Below are 18,781 nucleotides of genomic sequence, written 5' to 3' on the forward strand. Positions count from 1 at the left end.
TTCAAGTGTTTGATTATGTATTTTAGAATAAGTACAACTTAAGAGTTTAGATTTAGAAAAGTCAGGAAAATTTTAGTTAAAAGTCAGGAAAAGTCCGGAAATTTTTCTCAGCTTTTTCTGTGGCAACCATGTTTAAAATAGGTTTACAGTATCTTTTTTATGTTGTTATAATATTTAACACAGTATTTTACCTTAAACTTAATATGAAGTTAAAAATAGACCCATAAGTGTGTACATTTAAAAACCTGGAGGAATTTTTGAACAAAAACCTGGAGAAAATTTGCCAAAATCCAGTGGCAACCCTGCATAACTGACTGTTTAAGGATTTTAAAAAAGTTAAAACTTTGTACTTAAAAGCTGTAATATAATAGAAATTAATTCCAATATACAGTTTTTTTTAAAAAACTTACTAAAGAATCTTAAAATGTTGAGAAGAAGAAGAAACAGAAATGTGAGTGAAGTTTTATCTGAGGATGGAGAAAATTCACAGAAATCCCAACTTTCTGTTAGTTGTTCATACATTAAATTTTATTGAAAAAATTTTTTTTTTTCCATTTTAGATTTTATATATAATTTAATAATTAACTATATCTAAAAATTATGAGGTAAAAAACAACTTTAATAATGTTTGTTTGGAAATCACAACAGGCCAAACTTAACTTTGCACTAAAAATAGAAAAAGTGAATATATTTTACAACATTTTGTGAAATACTTTTCTGGTAAATTTAAGATTAATGAAAAACTTCCTTTGAACCACATTAAAAATAACAATTAGAAAATAAACAAATTAACTAAAAATTGATGCTTTATGTTCCAAGAATTTATTTTGTACAAGAAGTTTATTTTTATACAATATTATTACGTCTAATAGTGAAGTTAGATAATATGTAAAACTTTTAATTATTTTTTTTGAATTTGTAAAATATTTTATTTGCACACAAGTTATTTAGTAAAGGTAAAATCTAGTGAAAATTTAATAGGTATTTGGTAAAAATTCTTAAAATGTTTTGAAAATATTTCAAAAAACTTATTTAAATCATTAATAAATAAATTTTATTGTAGACCAGGGTTTCCCAAAGTGGGCGATATTGCCCCCCTGGGGGTGATTTTAGTAAGTCGGGGGGCGATAATTAGTAAGGGGGCGATTTTGAAATTTTGGGCTGTTATAAATTGTTTACTTTTTATCTTGGTATTTTACTAATTTTAGCTTGCTATTAAATATTTGACCCTAAGGTAAAACTTTATCAAAAAAAGTTTATTTTGTTTATGTAAAATATAGAGAAAAACATTAAGTACTTATGACTCCTACTTTCAAGTAAATTGCATATTTTCATTCATATATTTTCTAATTTAACAATTACATAGATCATAGACAATTGGAATCCTTCTCACCATTTTATAACCTGACATACATGTTATTTGGGATCATAAATGATTTGTAAAAATATATGTTATATATTACTAACTATCACCTCATGATATTTCCAATTGTTTTTTGAAAAGCCACTAAGTTAGACTAAGCAATAAAACTATACAGGGTTGCCAATTTAAGTAGAAACCTGAAAAAAAACTGGAATTTGACATTAGCAAAAAAATCCTAAAGAATCTGGAACTTATACCAATTGCAACATATTAAGTAGTAAAATTACGATTTGACACAAAAAAGCTATCATATAGATGGATCCCTTTGAGGCAGATCTTTTTGAAGTAAACGACTTACAGGAAACCTTCTCAGACTTACAAACTGACCTTGAACTTAAAGTATTTTTTTCCAAAGAACGATATGAAAGCTTTTGGACTCAACAAAAATTAAGGCAGAAGTGTCCAATCATTTGAGAGGAATTTAGATTGTTATAGTTTTTCCTTCTAGCTATGTTGTTGAGAAAGCTTTCAGTTAAGTTATCAACATCTTGAGCAAAAGATCTAATCTAGATATTTGTAAAGGAGGCTTAATTTTACTGATTAAGAATAAGATTAGAAAAACTTGCAAGCAGTCATGAACCTCATCCTTCACATTATGTTAGACTTCAGTAGCAGACATTATTTTATAAAAGTTTTTTTTTATTTGATCTTTTAAAGTACTTCTTATTTAACCTGATTTGTATTGTATATAAGTAGTCTTTTTATAATAAAAACTTAGTTAAGTTATTTATTCTACAACAGGCTTGCATAATGCCTAATAAATATTAATTACGGTAGACTTCCTTTTGTGTTCGCACTTTTACCTAAACAAAGTGCAAATTTATATTTTCTAAAAGTTAACTTAAATAAAGTATGTTACTAACTAAGTATTAATAAAACAAAAAACACATAATATTTAATACCTTATATATCTATTTTTTTAATGAATTTTTGTTTTATGTTTTAGTTGATTTCGTGTTAATTCGTAACGTTATTGCATATAACATATTTAAATTTATCATTTTGTAAAAAAAAATGGTAATAATTTTTTAGTTTGCACTTTTTGATTTTGTTCAAAGTGCGAACTCGAACAGAAGTCCACTGTATTTATTAAATGGTTTTAAATCTGTTAATAGTTTTATTTTGACCTGCTTAATTTTGTAGTTTATATTTGTCGTTTTACATTACACTAAAAGTTTTTATAGCATAGTGATTAAAGTATTTGTTTGAAGGAAATTTATTTGACATATTTTTATTATTACTTGCATAGTCTGTATAAATAAAAAAATCTTATAACCATTAAAGTTTCTATTTCAAAAAGTTTTTTTTTTGGTTTTAAAGGAGTATAGATTTGAGGTCTCTATTTGAAATAACTTCAAATTTTTCATTATTTAAAAGATTCTTAAACTCAATTTTATTTTCTAACTTGATTTATTATTGTTAAGTAATCTATATATTAAGGAATTTTAAACTATTAATACTACTGTTTTTTGTTTTATCTTAATTTTTAATATATTAGCAATTAGAATGTGTTGTTTATTTTGATAGTTTAATACTAGCTTTTAGTTTTTTACTATTTTCTTTTGGTAAATTACTATAAGCTAATAACTAGAGAAAAAAGAAGTTTAAACAGTATTAAATAAGCCATCAAAAAGACTGCTACAGTTACAAAACAAAACTTTAACCTAATTAAAAGATTTTTTTAATCAATTACTTTCTGTTTACAGAATTAACTGTAAAACTTTTGATTTTTTTTGAACTTAAATTAAGAAAAAAGAAAATGGTAAAATTAAGGTTTAGTTTCCTAAAGGTTATTCCAAGTCAAATACCATTTAATGGTATTCTACTACAAGACATATTATTTAAAAAGTTTAAAATTAAGTTTTTAACTTTACAAGTAACTTGCTTATAACATATCTTAGCATTGAAATTAATTATTTTACTGTATTAACTGAAGCTGTTGATGAAACCACTTTTCATGTGAGATAATCAACCAGTCGGTCAAACCTGCTCAAACTAGATCAGAAATTATGTTTTAATATTTATTTTATTATGTGTAAAATGAACTGTTCATTTTTTTATAATTTTTTAATCTCTGGTATAGTAAATTTAGAATATGCATATTTATAAAATAATTTAAGTATTTTGTGCGGCTTAAATAAGTTACTTAGTATCAACTTCTAAATGTCTGAAATTCGTTATATGAGAGATTATTATAATGTCAGGTTTCAGTTAAGATTTTAGATGGGTAATGTACGGTTAAGATCCAGTCAAATTTCAACCCGCTAAGTAACTTGAAAACTACTTGTGCAAAATAACAGATTTAGTTTTTTGATATTTAATATTTTTAAAAACACTTTCCATTTGGTTTTCAGTTCACAATAGTATTTCCTAGATCACAATCATACTAAATCATTTTATTACAATTTTGCTTTTTAATTTTCTTATATGTTAATTTTTGAATTTATGCAGCCTGCAATTACATTTTTTTAACAAGTTGAAACTAGAAAAGATTTTTTAGTAAATATGAATTGCTGATTACAAAAGTTGTCCACCACTACCCTAAAAGATTCATTAGTTTTAAAACAATTCATATCTAAACAGGATTGATTACAGATTACACAAGGCTTTTTAATAATTAAGTATTTTAATACACTTTACTGGGCTTATAAGAAAACAAATGTAACTTATTTTCTCAAACCCTGTAAACTACTTTCTACACAGCCCAAAAGTGCATGCATAAGAAGTACCAGACTAAACTACATTTCGAACACAACTTTTTCGGCTCAAAATTTTGTACTCAAGAGAAAAATTACTTTGTAAAGTCCTGAGGGGGGGGGGGGCGATTATTTTTCAAAATTCCGAAAAGGGGGCGATTTAGAAAATGAGTTTGGGAAACCCTGTTGTAGACGAAAGTTGTTTATAAACAAAATCTAGTTACTTTTAAATAAATGAATTAAAGTTTTATGAGTTAACTCTTGACATTTTAAAATAAAAGTTCTACAATCTACAAATTTCACTTTTACAAGTCTTATAAAAACATAAAAAAATAAAGATAAAATGATCTTTACAGGTTATGCCCATATATTAGACTGAAAATGGTCATTTTGTTTTTGTGAATAAAATAATTTTGTTTTTAAAAAGATGAATTTTTTATTAATGATTAAAGTAAGTTGTAAAGACTGGATAAGTTTCCTGTTGTTCTTAAATTACCATATTTGGGTAAAATATCACAGTTATATAAGAAGAAAGTACAATATCTCATATAATCAACTTACATTTAGTAAAAACTTAGAATAGTATTTGTTTCAAACTTGGTTTTAAGATTGGAGTTTAAGGACCCAATACCCAACCTAGATAAAAGTTGTGTTGTATATAATTTTAATTGCTTCTACGAAAGAAGTTATATTGGTCAGACATCCAGGCATCTTAAAACAAGAGTTAAAGTGCATTTACCAAAATGTGTATTAAATTTCATGAAAGTAAAGACTAACACAAAAACAAAAACAGTTATCAATGCTGCAAAAAGATCATCAATAGCAGAATATTTAATTAATTACACAGATTGTGCAAATAACTATATGCTATCGAGTATTAGAGTTTTTATCCATTGCAATAATGTAATTGACCTAGTGAGATTAGAGGCTATATCAATATTTTTGAACAAACCAGAGTTATATAAACAAAAATAATTTGATTATTGAATTTCTTTATTTGTTTAATTAACTGAACATTTTGTTTTGTTGTATTATAGTTAGTTTAATAATTCTTTTTCATTGAATATTTTCTACTTTTGTTAATCTCACTATTATGTTATTAAGTTAATTAAGATATTAAAACATTTAACAATAGAATCTGAAGATTTTTTTTATATTACTATTTTAATAAATGAGTTTCTTTTATGCGTAAGGCTAAACTTTTGTGTAGAATATACTATTTAAACTTTTTTTTAATATTTTTTTCTAGTCTAGAGCTTTGGTAAAAAGTTAGTAGTATAATTAAGTTATAAACAGGGTTGCAACTTTACCTGGAAAAACCTGGATTTTGACAATTTAGGCAAAAAACCTGGAATAAAAAAATTTTTACATGTTCAGTAGTAAAATTTTGATTTGACTCAAAAAATCTATAATATATAAATAAAAAAACTTTGTCATCATTAAAAATTGTTTTATTAAAAAACACATTTAAAGTAGCTTAGCAGTATTTTTTTAAATGTTTTTATACTATTTAGCACAGTTTCTTACCTTAAACTTAACTTTAAACTAAAAAAGACCCAAAAATGTGTACTTTTAAAAACCTGGAAAAATTTGGAAAACCTGGAAAGAAAAATTGAAAAAATGAGTGGCAACTCTGTATAAATGTCTTATAATCAAAGTTTTTATTAAACTTACACAATTAATATTTAGAAAATACCTATAAATTTAGTTAACAGTATTTACTAACTTTGTTGTTTACTTAACCAGAATTTATTTTTGTGTTTAATAAATGACCTTGTTTTACAGTTTTTGAAACAAATTAAAATAGTTTTTTTATAACAAATAAATTTCATAGGAAATCAGCGATGCTGAAGACGAACTGGATTTGAGTTATCAAGATTCCAGTGATGATTTCACATCAGATGAGGGTGAAGCAAATTTCCAGTCTTGCAACGAGAGTGTTGGTGAGGTTGATGAAAACAGTGAAGGCAAATCAGAAAAAACAGTTAAAGTCCAAAATGAAAAACAATTACTACCTGAGGGTGAACAATCTAAAGAACAATGTACCCCAAGCAATGTTGAAAAGTCTTCTGAAACTGACGGTGATAAACTGGCAAGTATTGCAGTTGAAAACATTAAAAAATCAGAATGCTTAGAACAAGAAAACATTTTGAATAAAGATAATAAAAGTCAGGAGTCTGAAATTAAAAAGTCTCCAAATGTTTTAATTGAGAAAGAAAAAATTATAACTGAAACTTCAGTTGATGGTATAACTCCTAACAAAGAAAAAAAATCTGTTCCTAAACCTGAAAAATTTAATAAAAGTAGAAAACAACCTATTTCTAAACAGCAAAACAACAAGGTTTGAATTTTTTATAAAACAATTGTAGATTTATGTTTTTGATATAACTTATCTACCTTTAAATGTAAAAAAATGCTTTGATTCAAATTTAGTATCTTAATATCTAAAATTTTTGCAATTTTAATTTCTTGTCAATGCAAACTTGCTTTAAGATTAAAAAATATATTTTAACGCTATTAAAATGATTATATACATGGTTAATACAGGGCTCCCATGTTCATTCATTTTTTTTAAGTTTTCTGAAAAATCACTAGATTTAACTATTTTTTTGACATTTCAAAAACTTTTTTTACTTAAACTAACATAGGTTTTGAGATAAAGCTAAAACTATACACTATAAGATACCTTTCTCAGAATAAAAAGTAAAAATTAACTACTGACTATAGTCAGTTGCGTAACAAATTTTCTATACAAACGTATAATGAATAAATTTTTCATTGCCTATTTTGTTATCAATAAACCTCAAACTTAAGGAAGTTTTATTTGTACTTATTGAAAAAATCCTATTGTAACAATTTAAAATTGATTAAAATTTAAGAACCTTATGACTAAAACTAAAAAAAAGTTTTATTTTTAATTTATCAAGAAAAAATATTGAATAGGATTGTTCATGATAAGTCAAGATTAAACTGACAAAGTTGCAGAACAATTGCTTTTAAATTGGCGGAAAAGATAGATTTTTATGAAATTGTCTTTTTTTGCCTTAAGGAACCCATTGAGCTTTCTCATTTTGTACCTTTATATATTAAAAACTAATTTGATTTAACAAAACGATAAAAAAGAAACTGCTAGCTGAGTAAAAAAAAATTAAAACAAGATCAACCTGTAAAATAAGTACTTGATCTCCTTATGGCCTTAGACATTGAACTCTTCTATAAAAGTAAACTTAATAGTTAATGTGAAAATGTACAGTAATATCAACTTAGAAATTAATATTAAAAGAAAGTGAAAAAGAGAATGAGCTGTAGCTTAGTAGTTATTCTCTATCATCATTTACCTGACAATTTTTTTTTGATAATTTTCCCTATATTTTCACTATTTAATTTTACTTCCCCAGATTAATTTTCTGAAGTATTAGTAGAAACCCTGAATATACTATTTTTACAAACAATTTTTTATAAGTTTCATTTCTTAAGTAGTAAAAGGTATGTTTAACCAAACAAACCTTTCCATTTAATATACTTTTATTGCACTCTATAGAGAGAGAAAAAACAAAAAGGAAAAAGAAATAGAGAAAAAAATCAAAACAAGCCAAGTAATAAAGACAAGGCAATTGAACAAGATGATAAAGTTCGTCATCGGGAAGATTTAAATGACGAGGAAGATCATGTGGAAGACCTTCATGTAGAGGAGGATGAAGAGTTTGAAGAAAATGGAGCTCCGGTCACTCCAAGATTGGGCGGGTTTTATCAGCACGACTGCAGCTACAAAGATCCGTTGGTTTTTTATGTGTTGCTTAAGTTTTTGAATTTTGTTATTCATACATGTCAGCTTGTAGCAAGTTTTACATTAGTTGTATTTTATAACCTTAGTGAATTCTTTTTTTTTGTATTAATTGTTATTTACTCTAAATTCAAAGGAGTTTTTCAACGTATACTTTTTAGCAGCACTCAATTTAGTAAAAATATTTAACGAAATTTAAAAAATTTAATTAAACGTTCAGAATTAAGTTTAGTTTAACACTTGAGAAATTTTTTTAGTTTGTTGTTTTTTAGTATTTTTAATACACACCTACAGCTATTTACCATCATAATTAGTAATAAATAGAAGGTTCTAAAAAATAATAACTTTAACAAATAGAATTAAGATAAATTTGTTTTAAAGGGGTCAATAATGATTGAATCCTATGTTATTAATCAATCAGAAAGTTAGTTGATAAATGTTTGCTGTTTTAAAAGATCTTAAGATTACTAGAATTATTAATAATGTAAAACCTTTTTAGCCACATAAAGTTTTTGTAAAGTTAAATTATCTTTGTGACATAACAGTTATCATTTTGTTTTTTAACAGCTTAAGTACTATGTTTTATCAGTTAGTTAGGCACTATAAGCCCAATATTAAAAAGTTTTCAAAGAGTATTTTAACACAAGTATGTAACACGCGACAGATCAAAGCGATCAGGTAGACGGAGAAGAGACTTTCATGATTTTGAAGACAGAGAAAAGGAAAAATGGATGCATGACAAGTACTCTGAGCACGAACAAACGCCCAAAACGGAGTTGGAGCTGGTAGACGAATATGGTTACAACATACGGAAGCACAAGTAAAACAACTTTTTGTATTGAATCCCATGAAATAATTAATAGCAACTAAAACGTAAATAATGTAATTTCAAAGTACATATTGAATTATACTCTTAATAGTTCTAATATTATCCAACAAGATAAATAGGGTTACACACTTATTAATTGGTATCTAAATCTACCTGTGTTTCCTTTAAAGTTGAGAGGCTGTAGAACGTTAACTATCTTAAGTGATTTTATTTTTGTGTTACTTTGTTTTATTTTAGTACAATTACTTGAAACTTTAAAGTATAAATTATTCTGGAATATTCTGCTTAAAAAATTGCATTAGAATAGTAGTTATTTGAAACATAGGGTTTAAATTGGTTAATTTTAACTGCTCTACGCCTAAGAAATTGTTTCAAAGTTTTGTATCTAGCATATTTTTAGTTAATTACTTTTATAGCAGAGGAGGTAGATGGAATAATTTCGACGGTAGAAGACCCAACTACCAGCATTCGGGCAGGAGAAACATGAGGGATTATCGCGACAGAAGTTACCACGACAACAACCGAGGTTACTATGACAACAGCGAGAGGCACAACAATCGCGAACACGATTTACGTCAAAGTCACCGTGATGACGTAATAAGGCAGCTTCAGCAGTCGGCAAGTTAGAATGCAAGCTTAGTTTCGAAACTAACTAGTCTGATTTCAATGCTAATTTTATAAGTTCTTTTGTATTTTTAGCTGAATAAAAATTGATTTCAAATTATACTAGCTTTAAGTTCAGAATCTAGTACTTAAAAGATAATTTTATAATAATTTAGCAAATTGTTTAAAGTTTTTATTATTGTACAGCAGAAAATCAGAATGTCAAAGTAGAGGAATCAGTTGAAGACGATTTGAACACGACCGCCCATTCCACGCACTCTTCCAACATGACTGAGGAAAATGACGGTTACTTCTGGGAAGATCCGATCAGCGACCCCGTCAGCACCAGATTCAGAAAAATGAACATCAATCAGGTTAGATTAAAGTTTTATTTTCAAAATAAAAATTTATAACAATTGAAAAAATTATTCCAACTTACACTGATGTTTAGGTTTTTTAAATCAACATCGAACTATTGTTGAGATTGTCTTAAAACTTTAAGTCACTTTATTACAGCATGGTCTACAAAAAGACAGTCATCCCCGGCACAAGGCTGAAGAAATAGCCAGGAAATACAGCAGCAGAACAAACACTGAGGACAGCGAGCGAACGGTCAACATCAAAGACAAGCAGATTTCAGTTACTGTTCCAAACAGCGGCAGAAGAAAAGATTTCCAGGTATGATTTGTTTTTAACACTATGGAAAGTTGTGTTTTTATTAAAAAAAAAAATATTTGTAAAATTTTATTTTTTAACAAACAAAAAGCATTATTTGGAGCACTTGACAATTCTTTTTCTTACATCTAAAATTTGCTTCAAACAACTTTACAGCCAAAGCGATATTCAATGTTGAGGCAGCAAAACAATTTACCAAAAAGCAATGTAAATCCCGTGCCAAAATCACAAGAAAATCAACAAACAAAACTGCAAGTTCAAGATAATAGTCCACAAACAAACATAAAAAATCAGCGAAAGGTGCCAGTTAGTTTCACCAACGAGCACTCGGAGAAGCAGGTAAATGATGGTCAAATCACTTCGCAAAGCATAATGTTTCAACCCAAAAAACAAGATAACGCGGATGCACAAGTCAGCGCGCAAATGACATCTCAAAATGTCGCAAAGAAAGAAGGTTAGACGGTAGCAGCATGAATTGTTTTGTAAAAATTTAAACTTTTTGCATTAAACTTTTTGTACTTGTTGTACAAGCTGGTGTGAATTTATCTTTTTTTTTATTATGTAATGAATATTTAAAAGGAGGTTTAGAGTCTTCAATTAAATTCAACTGAAATTCCTAATGATAACCTTTATGTACTCTTCACTCTTCTAAAATTTTTAAACATTTTATTACGTCCAGTTTTAACAATTTTAAAAGGGGGTTTTTAAATAAAGAACTATAAAGTTTTTTGAATAATCTAAGTTCAGTACCTCAACAAATAATCGCAGTGATCAATTTGTACTACACTTAATTTCAAATAAAAAAGATAATTACAAAATTAAACGTATTAAGTTGTTAGGTTGTTACTACAACATCCAGTACAGTTATTATTCTAACCGTGTCAAATGACTACCATTTTTTTAAACAAGTTAAAAAATTTTAGAAGTAAAATTTACTTTAGTAATGCTAACTTACCTGTTATGAGGTTTGTTAATGCAAAAATATAGGTGCAAACTTGAATGTAGCTGCCAAAAACGAATTGCATAATAATTAGCTTTCTTGAAAGTCGCTTTTTGTACAAAAACCTAGAAGTTGATTTTGTCTATTTCCAAAACTGAAAAAAAGTTAATGCTTGTTTTCGAGGTGTAGCCGTATATTCGTTTTGTACGATAAATTTTTAGAAGCGGTCAGGACTTATCATATATTTTAATGCTTAATATTAAATTATTCTATTATGTTTTTAAGCTAAGGACACTAGCTATCATTATTTAGTAAACTTTTTATTCTTTAACAAAAAAAATTCCTTTAAAAATTTTAACTTGTAATGAGGTTATTTTTGCATTATTCAAGTTTTAAACTTAGTTAGAGTAAAAATATTTTTATTGATATTTTGAATAACTATAATGTTTTTACAAAATTACTTGTATAACTTTTAGCTTCTCTTTATGTTTTTTTTTCTTTGGTTATAGTGATAATATGCAAACTAATTTAAAAAATGAAGTTGATAATAGTATATTACATATTATGTACACTAAAGTTGCTTTTTAAAACTTGAAGAGAAATTGTAAATTGAGAAACATGTTACATAATGTTTTTGTTTACATAGTATAACTAATGTTAAAATTGTAAAAATGTGTTTATAAGTGCGTTATAATTATAATAAATCTAATACTTTTTGTTGATTAAAAAATCGTTACGTTTCTTTAATTGAATTTGATAACTACTGAAAATAATTCAAATTTGTTTTTCCATTAAAATTAAAACTTTTACGATTGTAATTTTTAACTAAGCATTAGATTTGTATTCGCAACTTAAATTACCTTTTCAAGTTTGAAAAAAAAAATTAAGTTAGAAAATATTATCCATTGAACCTAAAGTTAGTTAGTAAAGTTTTTTAGCTTTGTATTTACATACTTATGTTCTTAAAATGTTTATTTACCTACAATATTATGTTTTTGACTGGATCAGACAAACTTACAGAGGTAAAAAGCAAAAACAGTGTTAAAACATATCAAACAGTGATACGAGCTAAATGTAGTTGCAAAACGTGACAAGAGAAAATGTGTTAGATTTTTATACAAAACAATTAAGCTAAATAAATTATGTTAGAAATAGATTTTGTTGTTCGAAAAGAAAAAGTATAATATTCTTAAAGCACATTTGTACAATAGATACATCGGATACCTAAACAAGACTAACAGAGCCCGTCGATAATCGAACAATGTTTTTGGTCGCAAATAGTTGAGTCGAGTAAAGGATTTTTGTACAGAACGTATATTAATACTCTAAAGTTTTGTTGTTTATTTTCAATGCTATTTTACAAGAAAAATTCAGTTAAACTGTTAAAAGCTCTTTTTTACTCTCTTTTAATTACTTGTACTTGTCAAATGTTTAAATTTTACGATCCAAAAGGAGTTCACTACCAGTAAGTCTTATCAAGCCCGCCAAGTAAAACGTTTTAGTAACTACATTTTCAATTATTGTTATCTTAAGCCCAAATTAACAGTAACTTTTAGTTTTTTAAAGTTATTATTATTATTATATTTGCTTATCTAATTAGCTACGATTAATAGTTTTGAGTTAAAAATGAATTAAACTGTTTTATATTACGTAGCATTCTCCATTAGTATTATTTGATTTAATATTATAAATTAATAATTATTCAATAAACTTAATTGTTAAGAGATATTTTGTTCGCTTATAAATATTGAAAAACCACAGTTAATTTAATAATTAAATTTTTTAGTGCTTTGTATGTTTAGTTTGAAAAACTTAAAAAATGAACAAAACTTTAAAACTTAAAAAAAAAATTTATATGTTAAAGCACAAAATACAGAAATACGAGATAGTAAAATTTAATATATAGTAATAAAATAATAATGAACCGGTATAATAGATATCAACTTAATAATAGTAATAATCGAATATAAGTATGTCTCCACTAACAGAATACCAACCGCTGGTTTAATTTTTTTTGACATATTTAGGAGACCGTATTTTTTCTAAGAGGTACAGCATTAAAAATCATTGTTCTCAACTGTTTTTTGTAGCTTCTGCTCTTTCTCTTCAATTGATAAGATTTAACAGCTCATTAAATGTTGTTAGAACTTAAATTATGATAGTAAAGTCGAATTTGTACAAATAAAGCTTTTGTACTCAGTTTAGTTTAATCCTTATGTATAACACTTTTAAAATTTAATATAATTATATTTGATGAACATATTAAAAGCGTTGTTTTAATATTTTATTGTTGAACATCCTATCAAAAAAAGTAATCAATCAAAAAAATTATTAGACTAGTTTTGACTTCATAAGCAGTTTTTAAGATATAACTACTTTCTTTTAAAAAATAGTCTTGGCTTTAATTTAGTTCAAATATATTTGAAAACTTTTTTTTAAAGATGAAGTTAAGATAGTTGCATTTAATTAAAGTCTGTCTAGCGTCAGTGTTTTAATCACAAAAAATACAATTGAGTTTTGGTTTTGATTGAAATTATTTGTAATATTTTATTTTTGAAAGGGTACTTTATTCTTGTATCCTTGTAACACATGAAGAATAATACAGTAAGAATGCTTCTGTGTCTATCTAAACAATTAATCTATAAACTACATTACCTGCAAACATGAAATAATTTTAATAGAAAATGAATTGTATAAGCAGTTTTGAAAAAAAATGTAAGTGACATTCTAACTCTTCTTATTAATACAGATCTTAAACAACCTGTTAATATTAAAAAATATATGCTTACCTGATGTTTTGGTTTGATATTACTAAATAAAATATAAATTTATAAAAAAAAAACTTTTTAATAAAACTGTATTCTTTCGATTTTCGGATCAAATAAAATCTTATAATTTTAAAAACATATACTTTTCGAAACAGCTAACCTGTTACACATTACTAACAATTTTTTTTATTCATTATTAACTTAATGTAGCTTGTTTAGATTTTTATATACTTAAAGCGTTGAGAAGTTTTACATCAAATACAAGAACATTTAAACTTGATAAAAAAAATTAATATAATGTTATTTTTGTTAAATACTTATTTGGTAACTTAAAATAGTTTATCCAAACTTATATAGTATTTTCGTTCTGAAAAATAAAAAATCTGTTTACTTAAAATATTATTTATAAACTAAATGTATTTATATAAATACATTTACATTCAATTGTTACACACCAAATCAAATTTGTATGAGATATTGTGCTTTATAGACCACTAAATTTTTAACTGGTTTGAAATGTAAGCATGTTACGTGTAAGCAGTTAAAGAAAATCTGCTAACTTCATAGCCATATTTATATTATGTTGTGATGGAAAACAAAATTTCTTAATAATCATACTTTTATAATGTTTCAGTATTAAATTTTATAATACTGTAAAAAATAGCTGTTTTCATACTAAAAGTTTAAGTCTCATTAGATTTTCTTTAGTTTACTTTTTAATTTTCAAACTTTTTGTTTAAATTTTTTTCAAAATTGTCAAAATTAAGATAAGTTAAAGCTAAGTTTCTTGTGTAAATCAGATTGAGTTCAAAGGTTTTTTGTTATATATAAGAGTATGCATACATTGTTTACAGGCTAAAAGTAAACTTCTGGAAACTATAAATGAATTTAAAACTAACTGGAAAATTTTGTATTTTTTGTAAAAAACTTTGATATTTGTGTTAAACGTTAATGATAACTATGTGCATTAATTTTAAAAAGTTATTTATTTAGTTTCAAGCGTTACGCCAATCAGTCCCATTTTTTTCTAAATATCTGCACGACAAATCATTGAAGAAAAACTCATGTGTATTTTTAGTATTAAGTAAAAAAAAAAACTAATATTAAGACCTGGTTGTCTTTAAAATTGTGAAAATAAAAATTAAGTAATATAATTATTTAGAAATGAATTTTAAAATAGTATAATTACGAAAGTTTAATTTCCTAGCCGTTATTTCTACACATGTGGCTGTGTATATGTATTTAGTATTCGAAAAAATAAGTAGTTTAATTAGAAAACTTTTTAAGTGTTTTTTAATTAAAAACTTATAATTTAATAGTTTTCCTATTACTTTTATTATGTGTGTCACCAGTTGAAGCTTTTTTTGTTGCCACTTAAGTTTTCTCCGTTAGATACATAAATTTATAGTGTGTACTTCGTATACAATTAATATCTTGTTAGTAAAAAGTTTTTGTTTTTCATGATCAATTTTTTATCAAAAGAACATATTTATGACGCATATACTGTCATTCTTTTTGTAAAATTACCTAATTAAACAGATGCACAGGAAAAGAAACAAGCTTTTGTGGTTCCCCAGCCTCAACAGCAAAACTTCCAGCAAATAGTCAATCAAGTATACATACCCCGTGAGTTTCTTTGAAAAAATACTAAAACTTATGGTTTGTACTAACATTTAGCATGCCTTTAAAAACTTTATAACAATGTCACAAAACATTATGACGTCATATAGCATGCATCGCAACAGGTCATCATGGCAACCAGCAATTAGCTAATCACCTGCGAGAAATCATTGCTTTGAAAACGCCAACTAACGGTTGCTTGCTTCTAACCACCAAGTTTTAAAATATAAATTTTTTATTAACTAAACATTTCTTGCAGAAAACCCCCCGATGGCGCCGCCGTTACAGTGGCACCCTGGCAACCAACTGCATAGCAACCAGATATCGAGCAACCTACTTCCCGGAAGTCACTTACCCGGCAGCTTGCACAACAACCACCTACCAAACGCCCATCTGCCTGCAAACCAGTTGCAAAACCAACTGCATGGTCAACAATTGCCCAGCAACGCGCCCGCGTTTAACATGCCGATAGTGGGCGCTACAGGGGAGCAACTGGTCAGCACCCAGCATTTGCTTGGCAACCAACTGCTCAACAACAAGATGTTGCCGCCTCAACACTACAGTTTTGCAAATCAACAAGGTACTTAATTTTTAAAGTTGCTTAGTTTCTGCGTAAATGAAATACTTAAGCATAAATAGTTTTATGTCAGGTTGTTTAGTATTTATCTATTGTAAAACAAAAGTTTGCGTTGTCTACACTGTTTTTGAAATTTGGGTTGAATGAAACTAATTTCAAATTACAAACATTATGAATGAGTCTTTTTTTAAACTAAGGTATAACAAGTATTCTAAAACAATAAATGATACACCTATTTATAGTAATTTTAGTTGTTTATAATGTCTAATAGCTATTAAAGTTTTAAACAACCCAGACCACATTATTAGACCCTGAATTATAAAAAAACAGGTTAGATAATATGCCAACAATTGTTACTCATAATATTTAAAAATACTTTTTTTTTTCAAATTTGTCAAACAAATATGTATTGCATTTGGTAGTCTTGTAAATTAAAGTTTTGCTAAAGAGGAAAAAAATGCTTGTTTTGAATATAAATGAATGTTAAAACAATTAATATTAACAGCAGCCGCCCAGCAATTAATGGACAACAACTTCACAAATTTTCCACCTCCCAGTTTTGGTCAATTTTTAACCAGGTTCGTTTGACTTTAAAACCATAAATGTGTTCCTAGCAAGAAATTTTATATTGTATAATACAAATAAAGTTTTGTTGAATTTAAAACACTTCTGTAATTAAAAACGACTTTAAAATAAAAATAAAATGTTATCTAATGATTGACTAACTGCTTATTTGATAATATTTTTCCGAAGACAAATTTATCTTTGGCATCGCTATTGAGTAAACAACATCAACAAAAAAATTGTTTAAACTTTATAATCTAGTAAAAAAAAAATCATTAAAAAAATATTAATTTAACAAAAACAACAGCGGTCAGCAGGGAAGGGAATTCGGCGGTCTGACCTACTTCGACTGTCCCCCGCCAAATGTTCAACATTCGAACATTCAGCAACAAGTTACGAAGCTGCACCATCCTAAAGTTTGAAAACGTTGTTCTCACTCTTGCTTCCTATTTACTCTTCCGTTCTGCTTATTTCCTGACAACAAGCTATTTTTTATGATACGTGTTGTATGAGTAGGTTACTAATTATATTTTGTTTATATTTTAAACGACATTTTTACAGTACCAATGGTTTTAATATTTATATTGGATTTTGATTTGAACCTTGTCCACTTGTTTCAACAAATATTGTTCTGTTTCATCCGTACATTGATTTTAGAGAAAGATACTAGATAAATATTGTGAAATGATTTCGCTTGACAACTTTAAAACATTAATAAGTTTTGCTTAAGTTAATATTAACAGATTTTTTGTTGACAAAAATAAATATTTTTTAGCTTTTCCGAAGCAAACATTTTAAGGTCGTCTAAAGAAAAGTGTTCTATTTTCTTGCAAATTAAATGTTTATTGTCATTAATTTAGTTTGTTTTTTTATACGCCAATTTTGTTTAAATTTCATATTTTTTGAGTTAAAAAATAAAAAATAATATCAAATGCCTTTTTTTCGTATATATTTTGTTCTAATAAATTATGACACTCTTATTTCAAATTAAATGTAGAAGATACTTTGTATATGAAAGTTACTACAAAAGTTGCTTTATAGTTTTAACTTATATTAATCATGTTTTAAAAAAATTGCTTTTAGTTATTAATGATCAGAGTTTTCAGAATTACTTTATAAAAATAATTTAATTTAAAAAAACATAGTTAATAATTTATAGATTTTTTTTTCTTCTTGTTTTTAACTGTTTTTAAGGAAGCTGATAAGATGAAATTAATAACAACGAAAGTACAACGTTACTTTAGTTTTCTCATTTTTAGCTCTTTAATTTGTATTACAAAAATTAAAAACTGTACTACGTAGTTAAAAATCAAATAAGTTTGATGACCAGTTTCACTTTAAATTTATTTTTATGTTATTAACCTACTTTATGTTTTGGTCTCTTTATGAATTTTGTAGAAAAGTAAGTTCGTATCTAAATCTTAAGTTGTAATATTCGTTAAATTTAGTAATAAATATCTCTGAAATATTTTCAATGTAAATATTTTTGTCGTATATTTTGTTTTATCTTATCCCGAAACATAAATGCTAGTCGGGGAGAATACTTGAGGTTACATTTGATTTATTTCATGCAGTTTGCTACATATATCACGGTTACCAAGAAACTAGAATTTGACAGTTTAAGTAAAAAAACCTTGTATTTGAGAAATTTTGAAATTAATCTGGAAATTGAAACAAAAATCACTGAAATACATTGAATTAAAAAAAAAAGTTAAGTAACAAAATTTTGACTATGTACAAAAAAGATATATCACATTTAAAGTATCTTTTCAATTGTTGTTATAATATTTAAGACGGTTTTTTTTTTAATTCAATTATATAATAAAATGTATTTAAAAACTTGTTTTTTTATAAAACCTGCATGAAGTTTAAAAAACCTGAAAAAAAATCATAAAACCTTTGGCAACTATGATATATGGCCAAGGGTGTAAAAATTAATACATATCAAAAGAGTGTAAACTTCTCCTGTATGTTCTTAGGCTAAGTACAAGTGAATTTATAGTAAGTCAACCATTAAAGATAAAAAAGCTAAGAAGAACAATAAAATAGTTCAACTAGTTAAGAATACATAGTATGAGTACATTTATTCAAAAATGCAGTCGTTTTTAATAAGTCTAAACTAGTATCAATGGATTTTTGGCAAGAATAAGGACATATTTAGCTACCACTTAAAAGTTATTTTTTTCAAGTGGACTTGTCATTACTTTGTTATGCCAATAAAAGAAAAGCATTTTTAGTTCTCCTAATTTGCAAGCAATAATATGAAACTAATTTTAAAGTTGGATCAGCTTTTTATAAAAGC

At 26.2% G+C, this 18,781-nt stretch overlaps 1 protein-coding gene across 6 annotated transcripts; it reads left to right on the forward strand.

Moving 5' to 3' along the window:
* The first annotated feature begins 396 nt into the window (after window positions 1-396).
* LOC145849922 (uncharacterized) lies at window positions 397-17,459 on the forward strand. Of its 6 annotated transcripts, none has more exons than XM_082955030.1 (13): window positions 397-505; window positions 5,954-6,460; window positions 7,661-7,896; window positions 8,568-8,723; window positions 9,149-9,354; window positions 9,543-9,709; window positions 9,852-10,013; window positions 10,167-10,464; window positions 15,258-15,344; window positions 15,464-15,532; window positions 15,598-15,918; window positions 16,421-16,493; window positions 16,787-17,459. In XM_082955030.1, the coding sequence occupies exons 1-13, from the start codon at window positions 425-427 to the stop codon at window positions 16,899-16,901; spliced, it is 2,478 nt and encodes an 825-aa protein (XP_082811156.1). In that variant the 5' UTR covers window positions 397-424; the 3' UTR covers window positions 16,902-17,459. The 6 variants fall into 6 exon arrangements, with proteins under 6 accessions (XP_082811156.1, XP_082811157.1, XP_082811160.1 ...); XM_082955031.1 differs by having other exon boundaries at window positions 16,424-16,493; XM_082955034.1 differs by having other exon boundaries at window positions 9,855-10,013.
* Window positions 17,460-18,781: the final 1,322 nt, after the last annotated feature.

This window comes from Thalia democratica, chromosome 2 (genome assembly GCF_965202585.1).
Source record: "Thalia democratica chromosome 2, ktThaDemo2.hap1.1, whole genome shotgun sequence".
NCBI classification, from domain to species: domain Eukaryota; kingdom Metazoa; phylum Chordata; class Thaliacea; order Salpida; family Salpidae; genus Thalia; species Thalia democratica.

Coding starts and splice junctions, on each gene's coding strand:
- LOC145849922 (XM_082955030.1), top strand. CDS start 425: ATGTTGAGAAGAAGAAGAAACAGAAATGTGAGTGAAGTTTTATCTGAG. Junction 9,355..9,542: donor GCAGCTTCAGCAGTCGGCAA/GTTAGAATGCAA, acceptor ATTATTGTACAG/CAGAAAATCAGAATGTCAAA. Junction 15,919..16,420: donor CAGTTTTGCAAATCAACAAG/GTACTTAATTTT, acceptor TAATATTAACAG/CAGCCGCCCAGCAATTAATG.